Here is a 17852-nt window from a genome sequence, read left to right on the forward strand (position 1 = left end):
AGGGATGAACCAATTCTTTTACTAGGTTGTTCTTATCCTGGTGGACAATAGTGGAGACCATGTCCCATGAAACAAACACTGTGATATTCCCTCAATAATAATGAGACGAAGAGCTGACTGACTCCTTGGAAGCCAGCTGCGTCCCTTGCAGTATGTTCTATTCAAATTCAAAGACAAAACGCCGAAGTTATGCTTGATTCTCCGTGCATTGCTGCATGATATGCGGACAACGGTCTCAAACTTGCAGGAATGGTCTCGGAATGGTCTCGGAAAGGCTGCCATGACAAGACTGCTGCAGACCTTCCACGTCCTCAATTTGATGGGCCAGTATCACTGATGTTGTTCCCCGCTTTAGGGGATACAACAGAGGTCCAGAGGCGGGGAGCCCAGGGCCACAAGCAGAGTGCCTTAGTAGTTAGTATTGACTTGTGGACTGTGGTGGGTTGGTTTCTAGCAGGGAAAATAAAAAGTCCCCCTTTCAGTGCCAACATTGAAAGATTCCACCACCCTGCCCCTGTGACAACGGTCTAAATGTTGGACGGACATACCTCACACACAACATAGGATCCAGAGAGCGGGACAATCTATTCGTTCCTGTCTTGGAGGGTGTGTTCTGCAACTCTTTTCAAGGGGAAACAATTTCCGCAGGTCAAACAGGATGTCATCATCCAGGGAGACATTAACAGGTTTCTCAAGCTATCCCTAAGTCAAACGGTGCATTATTGGTAGCCAAAATGAGGGGTTGTTCGGGAGTTATTGGTTCTGGCCAAACCACCTGTTACCTGCCCATCACGACCTGGTCGCATCTTCTGGTCCGCCTGCAGAAGGATGTTGGTGAGGTTTAATCTCTTGCATGATTCTGCATCCTATTCTCTCCCGAGCTTGATTAACTAATTACTGTAGTTATAGTTGTAGAGAGAACTTCAGCCATTAACAATCTGTCCGTTGAATACTCCGTCGGCTAAACTAACTCGCACTTCATGGATTACAGATGAACTTGCCCCATCAGAGACATACCTCATTTGATACTATAAATACCCCATACCTCCGGAGTACATATACAACCTTTCGATCCACTTCAAACTTCAGCCGTTCCAACTCTCGATGCCCCGACGTGAAACTCCGGGCATAAAATTTTCAGCTCTCTGTATGCATAACTAGATCCGGCGTTCAAAGCTATTGAAAACTATTTATAAACAGCAGAGTATCATCATTCGTATGCACATTCTACTGACTCTCCTTAAGACCCGACATTGAAAACCTTCCCTCTTCCCTGCAGGACCGTGTGTCAGCAAGTTAGACTAACTACGTTAACCAGTTAAACTGGTTAACAACTACTGCTACAGCAGGGTACCCAATCACGTGCCTCCATATATAGTTTATCAGCTAATTAGCTAGTTTCTCACACAACAATGTTTTCCTCCATGAGCTACAGTAATTAGTTTGAGGGGGCTGGTGCCAACCAGAAGATCGGAGAGAAAGGACAAAGGCTAAAAAAGCCATCAGTTTTGCGTTGACAAAAATTTCGCCCTGATATCTACGGCTTACCGAGGAAGCTTTAGGTTTCTTCATGCCTTCCAGATAGATTCCGAATGCGGAGTGCCAAGGTTCCACCTGAATACAAAGGCGATCATCAAAAGCGCCACGATATATTCAGTCCTTTTGTTATATCCGTCAAACTTTATCTTTAATGCGAATAATATTAAGAGAAGGTAAATAACATATCATGAAGAGCCTCGGAAAACTACTCTTTTTTTTTTTTTTTTTTTTTTTTTTTTTTCTCTTTTTGATCGACTTGCTCAAAATGGAAAATGAAATGACCCGTGTTAACAGAATCTAGGATCATATTGGCCCCAAGGGGCTGAGTGATTATAAACCTAAAAATTGATATATTAGCTTCGGTTTCTAAAATAATAACTATATTCAAGTGAAGATAATTGAAAACGCTAACATTTAGCTTACTTAAACAACTCCCTCAAAGTGAAGTCTTTTCCCTTATTTTTTCCGTATTTTTATTTTTTTATTTTTTTACCACTTATTAATTTAGGTTTTGCTGACTGTTTATATTGCAATGCCTCTATATCTTTGCTGGGTTCAATCTTCAGATGAATTCTGGCTGTTCCGCCCTCGGCATCGTCATTATCAGGGTTGAAAGGATCGTTTCGTTCCGACTAGCTGCTGACTACCGCTGGATATATGCAACATGAAGCGGATTTTAGGTTTGTCTCAATATCTTCATGTCAGAATTGAGTTTCTTCGTTTGCTTCTTCGAACCCTGGCTGAAGACTTAATACGAGAAGCCCTCATGTTATGCTCAACCTAGCGTTTAAGTATGGAACGCTAGAACGTAATAAAACATGGAAGAAATCCAAAATTCCGTCACTTCTCGGAATTTGATATATGTACCCAATGACAGTCCTATTTTAACGCCAAATCTTGCAAAATTGATTAATAACGCACGTATTTTTAAACCTCCGTGGATGTACTGCACTTTATCATCCAAATACGGGGCTGCAAAAATACGAGACAACCCGAAAATTACACCAAGCGCATTTTTGCTCTTCTGCCCTCCACTTAGCTTCCATCTGGTCAAATGCAAGGGCCATAAATATGATTATTTATAAAACCGGAACTTCTCTCCAAGCTTCGAACTTTGAAATGTACTTGTCGGCAAACAAAATAGAGAATGCGCTATATTGTCTTCAGCATTATTACGTTGTGCAGCTGCAAAAGCTGCATAATAACGCCTGCGCGGTTACTTGAGATAGACGCGCAACTTGAAATTTTACGCTGTTGACACCCGTTGGCGTGTTAATTCCTGTGGGTTAGAATTGGGGCATACACATGGTAGTAAATATGTCATCAAAAGGGGATACGTTGCCTTGCAGCTTACCTCTGATATCGTCGCAGATTCCTGAAAAAAAGGTTTCCTGATTAGGTCCTTGAATTTAAGCCGCAAAATTCAACAAAAGAAGTATTTGAAGTTTGACCATTGGCTATTCTTCCCACGACTAAATCTGGCTATTTTTCATAGTTGCGTTCGGGGTTCCGATCTGGGGATAGGTACATTCATACCATACATAAATTGGGGGAAATCCTGGGCGTTTATTTGGAGATTCGGTATCGATTGCACTTAGTGGTCAACAGATTTAGCGCGAAGGATCGACACGCCAACTTTCATTGTTATAGGAAAAAAAAAAAAAAAGAAGAACCAAGGGCAGGAAATGCCTGCAACCAGGATTATCCAGAGGCATTTCATTGGACAGCTCCTCCGATCCAACATTGGGTTGAGCACCATACTGGCTAGAAAAAGCACAATGGCGGCGTCATTAAGACTAAATTGAGTCGACATGAATGGAGTAGAGTTGCAGAGCGATATGTCACAATTTGTGAATTATGAAGATTGAGGTGTTGAATGATATGCACCATTTTCAACTCGGGAGGAGTTCGATATTTGGTAGCTAATGCACACCAGTTGCTAGGCGCGAGGATTCGGCATATCAAAAAGAGCCTCATCAGGTTGACCCGGTGTGGAGCTGTCTGTTATGATTCGACTATGTCTGTCCTTGTAAGAGAGCTGATATGCTGTCGCGATTCCATTGGTTTTTGAGCGACGAATTGTAACAGCGGGGCCTTATGTAATGAAGGACGCAGGACGCTGAGAAAATCAATAGGCAAGAGAAAATCGCAGTCAAATAGTCCCCAAACGCTGGTCACAATGTCGCCCAAAGATAGTTTAGGGGTAATATATTCAAAAATGGATCGGAAGCACAAAATATGTCACATGACTGGGATGATGTTCTGTGGGATGGTTGAATCTCTCTCATATTGGGAGGCCTATCGCCCAACAAGTTCATCTTTCTTCAGAGGCTAGGGTGGAGTTGCAAACTGGATATTACATTTTTGTAGTTTCCACTAAGTTCCGTTTTACTCCCTCATTTTGCTTCAGTGCTCACTTCATTCATCCATTGATGCTTGATATTGTGTGTTTCTTTGTTTGTTCTTTTTCGTCTTCTGTCTGTTGCCAAAAGCAAAAATAGTGACCTTTCCCATTTCAGCCTCCGTTGTGAAGAATCTCTCGTTAAGCCGCCTCATCATGATATAGAGGTACTCTCATAATTATTGACAAGACATGATGAATCGTTGAAACTTCGCAGACGAAAGATCTATACTCAAGATATCCGATCGGCTACGTATTTCACCAGGTCTGTGATTCGACATCGAGAGCACCCATCTCCTGGCAAGGTTTCAAGTATCAACGGAGACATAGCAAAGCCTGATGCTTCCTTAACTCTTTGTTGGGATTTGGATGGGAGATTTAACTGACCCTGACTCAATTTGCATCTGTGAACGCAGTGTCAACCCCTGTACCGGATGCTAGTGGTGACATGTTGAGTGTGACCAGTTTAATATGCAGGAAGCCCAACATATCAACTCTGGAGTTGCGAATTGAAATCCCCTATCCTTCTGCTATTTCCTTGACTTTTTATTTTCTTTCTCTGCTGCTGATTTTCTTTTTGCGAACTGAAACGCCAAATGAGAGTTGGTATGGTTCAGTGTGTAAATAATGACTGTCTTTCAACTTCTCAAGCCATCTGCACAGCGATCATGTGGTATTTATATTGAGGAGGTTCTTGTGTTTTCCTGCCATTTTCTCCCCTTCAGCAGGCCCTCGGGAGATGTGTTGCGAACTTTATAGCCGTGCTGAGGATTATTGATCAGGGAACGCTGCCTTAGAACCGCGACGAACAACGCACACCCCGGCGTTTGGCCCGGTTGGCCAAAGATGACACTTTTCGCTATTATCCCCCCTGAAGATAATCCACACGAGTGTTCAGGCAGCTAACAGATGTGGGGTCCATCTGATTCTATTCTACCACCCCACCCCTTCAGGTTTTAAGATCTTCAACAAAGATTGCTGTCGTTAATTGGTCAAAACCCGATCAAAAGAACGACCAGATGACAACGCGGGAATGAGATAGGAATCAACCCTAAAAAAGGGCAGCAAATAGGTTGTCAAGACCAAACTATCCAAGCATGAAATTGGATTTTCAAGCACAATTCATTCCAGCCACTGCTCCTCTTGGCTTCCAGTCATCAATCCAGACCAAAAGGCAACAACCATCGTCGCACTAGAGGCTCTGTCAGCGCGTCTGTCGGCCAATCTGGGCCGCCAACATCAAGCAAGCGCTAGGGATTTCTTGTCAACGAAAAATGTGCATAGCTTGGCTCTTGCTCTGGATGAGCCTCACCTTGTCGCAGATACCTGGATCGGACAGCCTGCATGCACTTCTTACCTTCGATGGCAGGGAAGCTCATATGCATGGGCTCACTAGCGTTTTGCACATCCCTAACGGTGATTTCTACTAATCCAGCAAAAAATACCGCGAGGGCGCCCATCCAATGAACATCTAGCATCCCCGTTTTTGTGAGGTTGGCATCTCAAGGCACTTTCTTTGTAGGCGTCAGACACAAGTAGTCACTGTTTTATAACACTGCGAACTTCTCCATGATCACGCCATATCCTTGAGCGGTCGATGGTTGCAACATTAAATGGAGCATATTTTAATGTATATATATTTAGTTCATTCCTTGGATGCTATAGCACAAGGAAGCAATTGTTTCGGGTACTAAACATTAATACCCAACTCTTTGCGAAATCTTCTTCCCTCGCCAGCTCCAAGGCGTTCAATTGCTGCCAGCTGCTTTGGGTACAAGCATCTTATTCGCCAAGGCTAATATCCAATGTACAGATCCTAGGGTGGTCTTTGTAGTTCACAGAGTATGGTGGATAAGGGGAGGCTGTACAGTGTCTGCACTGTTACCATATCTCGTTCAATCTTTAACAGGACTCCAGTTTAAGTCCCTAACATGCCTGGTGTTTAGGTTGTTTGTTTGAATAGTTCCTCTCTTTCCATTATTTTATTCACCTTCCACTATTCTTGTTTTGGGGATCTTCTGTCAAAATAAACTGAAACTTGCATACCTAGCATCACTCTGCTTTACCTGTTAATTGTGTTGTCAATCTAAAATTTCATATGCCACATTGTAGAGAGGGTGATCAGTATCTATGAAAAAAAAAAAAAATAATAATAATAACAATACAACCTCTTTTAAGACACTCTACATCAAAAGATGATATGAACTGTTCTTTCTATCACTACTCCTATCATCCTTCAACTTTCTCAATCTCTCATTTCCTCACTCATACTGGCTCCCCTGCTCTCAGAATGTTGGTTGGTCCACATCAATTCACCCAACATGAAATACACTCAAGTCAGTCTGAGCTTACCCCTATCACCTACTCCAAGTTAGTATGTTATTTATTGTTTGCATAGAAGGGACTGTTTAGTGCATATTAAACACTGTATGCTCAATGAAAGAATATCATTCTTGCAGAAATTGCATCTGATATAATTAATACCAGCACACAAAGTACAAGTATGTTGTCAGGAGAGAGGAACTTTCATAGTTTACTTTCCTGTCAACTTCCCCGATTTCTTGAGGTCATTTTCTCAACCTCTCTCTTGGAGATCTCAGCTAGAAATGGCTAGAGTTGTGGTGGAGGATTTTTTTCTTTATTTAAACCCACCAGAGGTCGACGCGCAGTGTTATCCTGAAATAGGACGTGTCCGAAGTATTAATTTGTTACAAAGTGGCGACGCTTGTCCACCTTGACTTCCCCCCTTTGTGGTATTTTCCTCTGTTCTGTGATGTGATGGTGGCTACTACTGGCGGTTGTCTGTAGCAAGCATATTTTCCGAACACAAGATAGTCGAGCGGAGGGATTTAACGTTATTTAAATTAAACCCCGTCAACATTTCAGACGTATTTGATATTTGGAGTCAAAATCCTGTATGGCTTCCTATCGGGATTAATTTATATATATCATTTGGCCATAGAAGGTGTCTTCATGTAACCAATCCCCCGTCAGCATGAAGTTTCAAAATCTGTGCCTTGTTTCGTCACTGTAGCTACGACCCCAAGAACAATCTCTCTCTCAGGAGGGAAGTATTAGGTTATCTGACAAATATACCTTCGTACGGGTTCCGGTACAGAATTGAACATGCTAATATGGACTCTCACAGGAGTATATATACTCTTATTCACACATCTGAATAGCCATCTGAATGCATTTCTGGGAATTCGACGGCAGTTTATCGCGACATAGCTATCATTTGGGAGGAAACCCTTCGAGGCGCAATTAGGGCTAGTTATGACTCACATGACTTGCGACTCCCCGCCTCCAAACTTCGGTGAGGGATAAAAAAAAAAGGAACGGACAACAGTTGATCAAACCAACCAGCTTCAAACTCATAGCGACAATTGACCACCGGCAATTTATTTCAAAGCTCTGTGGACATCCAGAGCTGCCGTGCAACCATGGCGGCCTCCAGCGTAATTCTAGTGCATATTGACGAAGATGTCGGCAAAGATGACCAGACCGCAACTGGAGGGAAGTCCGCCCCTTACAAGACTCTAGTTCATGCTTTTCTCCAACAACCCCCTTCCACACCAGATATTCAATATCTGACGCGCAAATCGGTAACCGGACCCGTCAACGAAGGCGAAGATCCGTCCGTGCGATTAGAATGGAAGCCTGCAACCAAATCTGCGCTGAAAAAGGCTACCAACCTGTACGAACAACGCAAAAAGAAAGCTGCAAAGGAGCAGGAGCTGGTAATTCGTGAGAGGGAAGAGGCAGAGAAACGGAGATTAGTTCTAGAGGAGGCTAAGAAGGTCGTCATCAAGGAAGATGAATCGCTACCCAAGCCACTCAAGATACGATTGAACGAAACGGATCCGGAAAAAATCAAGCTACGACCTAGCGATGGTGACACTCCTGGGACCCGCGTTAGAGTAGTAGGACGAGTGCATCACTTGCGATCGCAGAAAGATATGATATTTGTGACACTCTCTGATGGATATGGACTACTACAATGTATTTTCACGGGCGATCTCGTCAAGACATACGACATGATGACTCTGACGCTGGAGACATCGATTGCAATCCATGGAGAAATGCGTGCAGTACCGCCCAAGAACCATGCGTATGATGATCGCGAACTTCATGCAGATTTCTTCACAATAATTGGGCGTGCTGCTGGCGATAAAGAGGCTATCACGACCCGCGTCGCTCGGGACTCTGATCCCCATACTCTCTATGACAACAGACACCTTGTGCTTCGAGGGGAGACCTCTTCCTCCGTCATGAAGGTTCGCGCAGCAACTTTACGAGCCTTTAGGAAAGCGTTTGAGGAAAAGGGGATGCTAGAAGTGACACCGCCGGCTATGGTCCAAACTCAAGTTGAGGGAGGCAGCACCTTGTTTGAATTTGATTACTATGGCGAAAAGGCCTTCCTGACTCAATCCTCTCAATTGTACCTCGAAACGTGTCTCCCTTCACTTGGTGATGTATTCTGCGTTTGCCCATCTTTCCGTGCTGAGAAGTCTCTGACTCGTCGCCATTTATCGGAATATACCCACGTTGAAGCAGAGCTCGACTTCATCAGTTTCACGGACCTTCTTGACTATCTTGAGGATATGATCTGCCGCGTGATTGACTTGGTTCTTTCAGAACCGTTGATCGCTCAATATGTCAAGAATCTCAACCCAACCTTCACACCACCATCCCGCCCATTCAAACGAATGAAGTACGCCGAAGCAATTGAATGGCTGGTTGAACACAACATTCCTAACGAGGAAGGTCAACCACATAGATTTGGGGACGATATTGCTGAAGCAGCGGAGCGGAAAATGACAGACATGCTCAACAGGCCTATCTTCCTCACTCATTTCCCGACGGAAATTAAGGCGTTCTACATGAAGAAAGATCCTGACGATCCTCGTGTCACGGAGAGTGTGGATGTGCTTATGCCCGGCGTTGGTGAGATTGTGGGAGGTAGTATGAGAATGGACGACTGGGATGAGCTAATGGCGGCGTATAAACGAGAGGGAATGGACCCATCGCCGTATTATTGGTACACTGATCAGCGGAAGTAAGTCTTCTTTACAGTTGTTGTGCTTTTCCGGATTCCCTCTCTCTCTCTTGATTTATATCTTTTTAACTCCGACACTCTTTTCCCCTTAATTCTTTCTCGCTTACCCAATTGGTGACCATGTTTCCCCCCCCCTCCTTCGTATTCCTGCACTTCTGATGAAAATTATTCACAAGAATTTATCATGAGAGACACAAGGATAAATTGAAGCTAACCTCGCATCCTTCCTAAAATAGATACGGCACTTCCCCTCATGGTGGTTACGGCCTTGGCCTAGAGAGATTCCTAGCATGGATGTGTGGGCGCTACACTGTTCGCGAATGTTGTCTTTACCCACGCTTCACAGGGCGGTGTACGCCATAATTATTTACTTCCTTACCACTTTTAAGGAAGCGATGGCAAGAGAGGGAGTGAAACGGGGCGGGGGGAGTAAGAGTAAGACATGACTTTTAATCTTCAATATCCATTTTGCGTTGGATGTCATTACAGCCTTTCTCGACACTTTAGGTTTACGTCCGTTTATCAGACCACGTCTCTTAATAGAGTTATGGCTGGATAGGGAAAAGATGAGATGATCGATAGAAATATATGATCTTTTTCTTTCGTTGCTCACCCCTTTATCTTAATTTTACGATTTGATTTGTTAAACGGTTGCTTAGGATCGGATTCAGGAACTTTATAGAAAGATTTTGAATAATTCATTCATTCCCAATGTCTTCTTCCTATCCCTATCGATTAAACAGCAACGACAAAAAAACTGATTTTCTTTTAAGAATTATTCTCCATTATTCGTTTGAAGGCGGTTGAAAGTAAGATTTTGCCGCGCGCTAGCGCTAACGGCTAGAAAAACAAAAGAGTTTACCCCCACGCGACTGGCACGCGGTTGCCCATGCGACAGCCTGCCGGTTTGGATTGGCTGCAACGTTTCACTATTATAGTACGCGTGCATCCTGGCGTTCGGTACTGCAGGACAGTGGGGAACCACAGGGCACAAGGAAGTTGGAAGTTGGGTGCCGCCAGCGCGGCTCGGGAACGCTTGAAGCGCTTAGATTAACGACATGAGGAGAAGATTTTAGCGTAGTGAAATTTACATATCTTTTCGTTAGAATGGACTTGTTGCACAAGCTAACATCACCAATCTAATTTATAGTCTTTTATTTTGGTTTTTCAGCGATTTGAGCTTTCTCCTATGTCATCTCCCCGATTTACCTCTCGAGCTATCTAATCGGCAGCCGGGTTGCAACATGAAAGTCAACGGCAGCAAGCGAATCCTTACTCTTCTTACCTATCAATACTTATTAAGTCCCCAGTTTTGGTAAACGAATGGTGAGAAGAACCCAATATTTAATATCCCAAATTGCACCCGATCTAAAACATCGGTCCATGAATCCCCGTTTAATCGTAAACATTGACATACATGCACCAAAATCCACCCTTGAAAAAACAACAAGGAATACTTCTGGTACTGCCACCTTACAGCGTTTCTGTCGTCACTGGTAGAAAAGATCAGTTCCGTTATGTGATGCTTGAAGAAAACCTAGGTATGGCTGGACAATCCTGCTAGATCGACTTAAAATTATAAACGTCGAAGGTTTTATCGTGTTTCCGAATAGGGTCGTTCTCTCGGGTACACCCTGCTCATCAAGCCGTTGGCTTGAGGCATTTCTGCCGAAAAGGAATCCCTTGGGTTTCCTCCGCGAAAACTCTCCAACAGCAATGACTTCAAGAGCGGGAAAGCCTTCTGGTCCAAATGCCCACTGCACAAATTCTCGCCGTGTCCTGTCCCCATAGTGGCACATGCTACTGGGCTCGACTCCTCTGCGCAAAGGGGCACAAGGAAAAGATGAATCATGAAGTTGCCCTGCCTGTCGTGCCAAAAATAAATTAAATCTATCGCCTATAACGCTGTGAAATTCTCTGACATAGAGAAATCTAAGGGATTTGGCTCCAGGAAGTTGGCTCAGTTTATGTCTCCTCTTCAAAACAAATCCACAACGTTAGCCTTTGTGAGAGAAGAAGAGAAAGGAACATAAGAAGGTCACCTACCAAGTATATGACGGAGGAAAAGAGTACGAGACGCTCAAGCTTAGGCTTGCCAAATAGCACCTCAAGAGGGTGCTGAATAAAGGCCTTGATTAACGATGGCTTTGAGGCGGTAAGTTTACTGCGGTAAAGTGACTGGACATCATAGACCAGGCTTTTGAGGGTGTCTGCATGATGGACGATCGCTTGAACGCATTTTGCAAAGCCGCGGCTCTGGTGATCAAGGAAAAGACATAACGTTTCCAGACCACAGAAGGACCGGAGAAAACTGACTAACACATCTATGTCTACCTGAGAATCACCGGTAGAACGGTCGCAGAGTTCGAGAAAGCTGAGCTGGATTGGGAAGTTGTTGGCGACCAATTCTTTAAGCAGTCGTGTTACACATGGACACCTCCATAGACTGAGTCTCTTCAACTTTTGGAAGTTCATAGAATACGCACATTCCACTTCGAGTCCGCGATGATACAGCACGCACTCCAACTTCAGGTTCAGAAGAGAAGGGAATTTACACCTTCTCGTGCCAGGCTCCAGATCTAGGAGGCAGAAACAGCAGTAAGCGGTGGAAGGCGCCGGAGCACCTTCATTGATGAGGGGTTTGAGAGCGACCGAATCCTTCCATGATCGAAAACCCAACTCTAATACCGTAATATGCCTCAAGTCAGAGAGAAACCAATATCTAAGGGCTGTTAGTCTCTGTTGAACTGTGATACCTGTCCATGATAGCAGTCGCAGAGACTTGAATGCAGTAAGCGGGAAATAGCCATCATGTGGGAGAGCATTGGCGCAACCCGGGTCGGTTTTCAACCAGATCTCCTCGATTCGTTTCTGCTTTGTGGCAAGGTACAAATTTAATGGTATCTTCGGTGTACAGATGCCAAGTTTCCATCTGTAGGAATAGCGTCAGTTACACCCTGGAACAAGGGAAGAATTGTAGATACCGTAGCTTTTGAAGATGGTCTTCCTTTAGAAGACGCAAAACACACCCGATCCCAGCATCAAATTCCCAAAACTCCTGACGGAAAGATTGCCCGATCCGATATGGCGTTGGTAAGGGGAATGCAGGGTCAGGGTGCGTTTCCGTGTGCACATTGTACGAGGTACATCCCAAGGTTCGATCGCGGGCAACTGGGAGAAATTCAAGGCTTCGGACGAATTGTAAAGGATTAGGCTGGTCGGGCGGGATGTTCAAAAAAGAGTGAAGCACCCTGAGCAGCCGTTCGGATTGGTATTCGTCTCTTTCGCGCGCCAACCATATCGTCAAGGAGTGGTAAAGAAATGGTGTTGCAAATGAACGTAGAGCCTTCGAGACCTCACATACTCGTTTTAAATCGTACCGTTCAAGCTGTGCAACAAAAAATCAGTAAATAGCAAAGAGACAGGAAGTATGGGACGCCAGACGTTTGAGAGGATGAGATGAAGGATCTCCGCTGGAAGAGAGAGCAACATTGCTAAGTTGTCAAGGCCAAACGTTGCTGCAAAATCCCATCCCCCCCCCCCACCCCTTCTTCTCTCCCGACACTCCTAGACAGCCAGAAGACCGTTTAAAATAAGAAATAAGGGGTCGAAGCATGCGCAACCCTGATAGACAGGGATGCAAACCCGCAAAGAACATAAAGAATTCCACAAGTGAAATATACCGTTATAGGAGTATATTGACCTGGATACGCGTGCACCCGGGAAGAAAGGAACAGTGGAAGGTCAGGAACTCGGACAGAGCCAGGATAGGATAAACAATAAATATATATTCTCCATAACCTGCAGCACAGCACACGTTCAAGGAATACGAAACAAGAAGTGGACAGGCGTTGTTTTGTTTAGAGGAACAGAGCCCCAAGAAGTAGAAAACAATAGAGAGAAATACCCCGGTCGGCGGGGAAGAAGCAGACACAGAAGCAACCCTTTGGCTGCGAGTGCAGCTCAAGCCACGGAGGCCGTTGGCCCTGGCAGGAACTCGGGGGAACTGCACCGCACTGCCCTGGCGCAGGTGAGATTCGCCTCCCACAGCCAAACACGTACCAGCGCCCCTCTTCCCCCTTCCCCCCCCCCCAGCAGGTATAGAAGGTATAGAAAGCACATATAAGTGCCTCCCCGGGTGCCTCCTGGCCCTCAGAGGACCCAGCTCCCAACCCCCGACTCCCGACTTGCCCCCTCCCCCCAAAAAAACCGGTGCCCGCTGGATCGCCCGATTAGGCAATTATCACGTCCCCCGCCAAACGAACGTGCGGAAGAGCGTACGCATGACCGGGCCGGCCGCTGAGGAGGGTCAGGGGCAGTTGGAACGAGTAAGTCACCGGTTGTTGGCCTCTCGTTCCGGCCGGATTGACGAGTGCGGCTGCAACTAGGTAGTTAACTAACGCTGTAGGCACACTGTTGAGTTGGAGCGGTTGAACAATCACTTCCAGCCCTTTCTCCGGTCAGTCAGCATCTCGCCCCCCATACTTCGTCAGACGAAAGCCAGCCAGCAGGGCGCCTAACGATAAAAAAAAAAAAAAGCTTCAGAAATCCATATTCGCCCTTTCGACGAAAGTGCCTTTTTGACGTGGTTGGTGGGCCTCGTCCCCTTTGGCGCCATGTCGAAGGCGCAGAGCTGCAGATCGGCTCTTCTGTACGAGAATTCCGCCAGGACACTGATGTTGATCGACATTCCGACTTCGATTGCTCTTGCACAGCGGCTTCAACAGCTCCTCGGAAAGGGGGAGAATCCAGCCAACGACGATGGGCTCGTTCTCCTCTCTTGCCCTCCTCTCCAGGATCCGTATCCAAACCCTCCAGAACCAAAGACAGAAGAGGCTCGTAGTCGCGTCCTGGCCCAAATACCGGCGTCTCAGCAGCAGTTTCATGCAGCAATTGTGCCGATTATCAATAACGCTCTACAAGAAATTAGGGATAACCACCACGGGGCGTGGTGCAGCCCAAGGTGCACGCGCTGGCCGACACAGCCAACGGAGCAAGAACCGGAAAAGCTGCGCGAGGACGCCCGATGCACAGGCATTCCTAGCGGAGAACCATCCGAAAACCGTAAGAGAAAATTGCCCGAGACAACAACTCAGGAAACAGGGCCCGACGAGCCAAGTTTTATTATCGAACACACAGAGCTACGTCCTCACCGTTCGTCTGAACCTCCTCTAATACTTGCCCCCGGAATCAATACAGTCGAGTCCCTGGGCGCCATCCAGGGCCGAATAGTCCAAAACCCTTCATCCGCCCAGGTCATCCTGCATATCAAATCAGAAAAACAACAGTGCACGCCAGATGGCGAATCCTCTCTCCCAGACTACATATCTATCAACGTTCCTCCCAAGTCTACATTCGTCAACTGCCATCTCGCCCCAAATGCGGAATCTCGCCTGAGCCCCATTCTTCCATTGTCCTCAGATACGAAATTCGACTTCATTCTCATGGACCCCCCCTGGCCAAACCGTTCAGTCCGCCGCTCCTCACATTATAAAGAACATGCTGATCCCCTTCAACCTATAATTGAAAGTATCCTGCAAAACCATCTCCATCCACACCAGGCCATTGTTGCCATCTGGATCACCAATTCATTAAAATCCCGATCTGTCGCATTAAACTCCCTTAAAACTTCAGGGCTTCATCCATTCGAGGAATGGATTTGGGTCAAGACAACGGTTGATGGCCGCCCTGCAGCCCCCCCTGATGGACTCTGGAGGAGACCATACGAGGTTCTGATTTTAGCACATAAAGAGAAACACTTTGACCACGAGGGCAATGCCGACAAGAGTGCCAAGGTTTATGAAGCCAAACGGCGAGTCATCGTTGCCGTGCCCGACGTCCATTCGCGGAAGCCAAATTTAAAAGGGCTCATCGAAGATATATGCTTTTCATCCCCGACCACAGACTCTGGTCAAGCTAAAGGCCCTGGCCAAGGAAGACGTATTCGTGAATACTCCGCATTGGAAGTGTTTGCTCGAAACCTAACTGCTGGATGGTGGGGGTGCGGGGACGAGGTCATAAGATTCAACTGGAAAGGTTGGTGGAACGAGAACGGCAGCAAGGAAGTTGGCTGCAGCGCATAAATATAGCCTTATCCCGTTCCCCACGAGCCCTTTAGCAATAGTCTCCGTCTCAGCTGAGCATCTGTCTCCTTTGTTATCACCCTGCACGAAGAATGCCCAATTTGAAGCCTGCTATTCGTTCATCCGCGAAGAATATAGTACTAACTGTAGATCTACATAACACATCATCTTATATTTCTATCGTATCCTGAATGCATTTAGGGGATAACAGCTTTGCAGTTGAGAATACATTTTAACCCCCGAGTTTGTGACCTTTATAACAAAAACCTTGCCTCGAGATCTGGTGCCGAACCCGAACCCGAACCCAAACCCAAACAAAAACCCGACCTTACGAGATGCCGATGTTCACAAGCCTTCCAGATGAAAACCAAAATCAACTTAGCGAATATTAAGCAGCGAAGAGTAAAAGCAATCAAGTAAAAAAAAAAAAAAAAAAAAAAATTAAATAAATCAGAAGGTTCAAACGGACAGGTAGCGCTGCATGTATTACAAATAAACGCAGGTGACGCTCCATACATAACATATGGTCCCTTAAATTCATCTCATCAGCCTGACAGGCAATGATCCAGAGTCTAGACATCGCAGATGTTCAGCCAAACCGTATGCCTTGCACATGAACTGATTTCAAAAATTCCCTGAGGAGGAGTTTAGAGGGAAGGGAATGATCGGATTAGAGAGCAAATGTAAATTGATGATAAAAGCCTCGATGAAATAGTATGATGTCAAATGAAGAAGTGAAAAAAAAAAAAAAAAAAAAAAAAAAAGGGTAGATAGAAAAGAAGGACCTCAAATAGCTAGAGTCCCCGGAGTAGACTCGGGTCGCTGGCCATAAACAATGTACCTGGAAAAATAACACAAGGGTCAGTGTTGCGGTGGGAAAGCCAAACTTGACTAAAAATCGAGACAACAGGGAAGAATTACGTCTCCGGATACGCACATATTATAATAGGCATGGATACTGGAATTTCGAGCGTCGTTACGCGTATAAGCGACGTGTACCTGGACTTCTTGTGGGCTCCATCCAAAGACGTGGGTGAGAAGGTTCATAGACCATGCTTCGACGCCCTGTAAAAACTGCACCTGATTCCACCAACCGACTTCTTTCTGGAAATTACTATCAGAACATAACTGGTCCCTGAGCTGCCCGTGAAATAGCCTTTGTGTGAACATGAACTTACAAGCTTCTTATCTTTCGCCCAGATCCCTATTGGGAGTGGAAAACACCTCTCCGTCACATTAATGAATCCAGCATCCTCGACACATCTCTTTAATTTGGGCCCGGGACACGGTTCCCGCCCCAGCTTTTGTGACGATTCGATGATGAGGCGTTCCTTTTGCACCATTGCTAGATCTGGACAAAGCGATCCGTCGTCCGCCCGATATCTAAAGTCGTAGTCGCAGAATTCCACCCATCCACCTGGGACTAGGTTTCTGGAATATCACTTGAAGGTTAGATTTAATTCCTCTGGTAACAATCATCACCAAACTTCAGTGCTGTGAATATAATACTGACTCATAAGCTTGTCTAACCAATCTAGGCCAATCGGTAATGGCGGTGGCTAAATATCTACAGTGTATGAAATCGAAGGGTGTCCTATATGACCAGTCGTCTTCGATATCGTCCACTTCAAACATTACGTTAGGTGGAATCCTGAGATCAGAAATACATCAGTTTTCTTTTCGTCAAATTCTGATGCGCAGCTGGTGTAGCCTCCTGCACACATCGCAGGTTGAATCGGACTCAAATCGTTCCCAAGAATCTAGAGACATATTAGCCGGAACTCCACATTCGTCTTAGATTTGTATTGATTCTGTGTGTAGTACCTGTGCGGATGGGAATTTGTCGCCTTTGGGGTATGTTAGCGATTATCCAATGAGCAACAAGTCCCTAACCGGCGGGACATACCCATATCAATCGCCCATATACCAGTCCCTGTAGCCAGGTCCAAAATTCGTTGCGGATTGTCTTGAATGGGGGCCAAAAATAATCTACCGTTAGGAACCAGATGGATCATATGGTGTAGAATATCAAGACGCTCTTGTTCTAATTCGTCGTTCGGGAAGAAATAGCCTACAACGAACTCATGAGAAATCTGGTACATTTATAACCCGGACAAAATTATTCACAGAACTCCAAGCAATGCCCTACGATGAACGGTATGGAGAAACTGACTTCCCGCCCGGAATGAATTATAACGCCTAAACCCCCGTTAACAAACAAACAAAAATAATTGAATAATATACTAGGACAGAGGTTTGCAGTAAGTTATCCTACCTGCCGTTTTCATATCGGTATCTCATAGCGTTTGATTCCAGAGACTTGGTTGTGCTTTGCCTGAGGATTTTGTCAGAATAGCGTAGATGTAGACAGAATTCAAGACACCGGTGTCATACCCATCATTATCGCTAAATGCTAAATCCGCATCGCTATCATACTGAAGAAGTGTTAGCCAGTACGACACAAGCCATACAGATAAAGACCGTAGCTCTGAAGTTAGGTGTCACACATGTTGCACATGTACATGTACATGTACATTCTCATCGACGTCCACCGAGTGGGAGAACGGGGAGTTAGGCAATACAATTTCCGGGCCCGATGGGAACTTCTCTTCTCTGGCGATGAAGATTAGTGTTAGAATTGCCCCATGATGAAAACGAAAATGGCTATTTGAGGGAAAACGGGTGCAGGAATCGTATGGACATACGGAGAATCAATGGCCATCATCTTGGGAAGAATTCATGCAATTGTTTTGCTGAAATTTTAACCAGG

At 45.4% G+C, this 17852-nt stretch overlaps 4 protein-coding genes across 4 annotated transcripts; 2 read left to right on the forward strand and 2 right to left on the reverse strand.

The window, feature by feature from the left end:
* Positions 1 to 7383: 7383 nt before the first annotated feature.
* PAAG_02251 (asparaginyl-tRNA synthetase) lies at positions 7384 to 10061 on the forward strand (the record flags this gene model as incomplete). Its single annotated transcript, XM_015844581.1, has 3 exons — positions 7384 to 8999; positions 9236 to 9311; positions 9855 to 10061. The coding sequence occupies 3 exons, from the start codon at positions 7384 to 7386 to the stop codon at positions 10059 to 10061; spliced, it is 1899 nt and encodes a 632-aa protein (XP_015701629.1).
* Positions 10062 to 10489: 428 nt separating this feature from the next.
* On the reverse strand, positions 10490 to 12491 carry PAAG_02252 (hypothetical protein; the record flags this gene model as incomplete). The annotated part of the gene is made up of 4 exons (XM_015844582.1): positions 10490 to 10975; positions 11046 to 11931; positions 12029 to 12387; positions 12444 to 12491. The coding sequence occupies 4 exons, from the start codon at positions 12489 to 12491 to the stop codon at positions 10490 to 10492; spliced, it is 1779 nt and encodes a 592-aa protein (XP_015701630.1).
* A 1124-nt stretch (positions 12492 to 13615) lies between these two features.
* On the forward strand, positions 13616 to 15082 carry PAAG_02253 (hypothetical protein; the record flags this gene model as incomplete). Its single annotated transcript, XM_002795501.1, has 1 exon — positions 13616 to 15082. The coding sequence occupies one exon, from the start codon at positions 13616 to 13618 to the stop codon at positions 15080 to 15082; it is 1467 nt and encodes a 488-aa protein (XP_002795547.1).
* A 786-nt stretch (positions 15083 to 15868) lies between these two features.
* PAAG_11456 (hypothetical protein) lies at positions 15869 to 17807 on the reverse strand (the record flags this gene model as incomplete). The annotated part of the gene is made up of 12 exons (XM_015847103.1): positions 15869 to 15923; positions 16020 to 16186; positions 16261 to 16513; positions 16596 to 16733; positions 16805 to 16842; positions 16907 to 16929; positions 16989 to 17153; positions 17256 to 17281; positions 17358 to 17417; positions 17477 to 17517; positions 17617 to 17695; positions 17788 to 17807. The coding sequence occupies 12 exons, from the start codon at positions 17805 to 17807 to the stop codon at positions 15869 to 15871; spliced, it is 1065 nt and encodes a 354-aa protein (XP_015703235.1).
* Between the last annotated feature and the right edge of the window lie 45 nt (positions 17808 to 17852).

This window comes from Paracoccidioides lutzii (assembly GCF_000150705.2).
Source record: "Paracoccidioides lutzii Pb01 unplaced genomic scaffold supercont2.5, whole genome shotgun sequence".
Classification (NCBI taxonomy): Eukaryota; Fungi; Ascomycota; class Eurotiomycetes; order Onygenales; family Ajellomycetaceae; genus Paracoccidioides; species Paracoccidioides lutzii.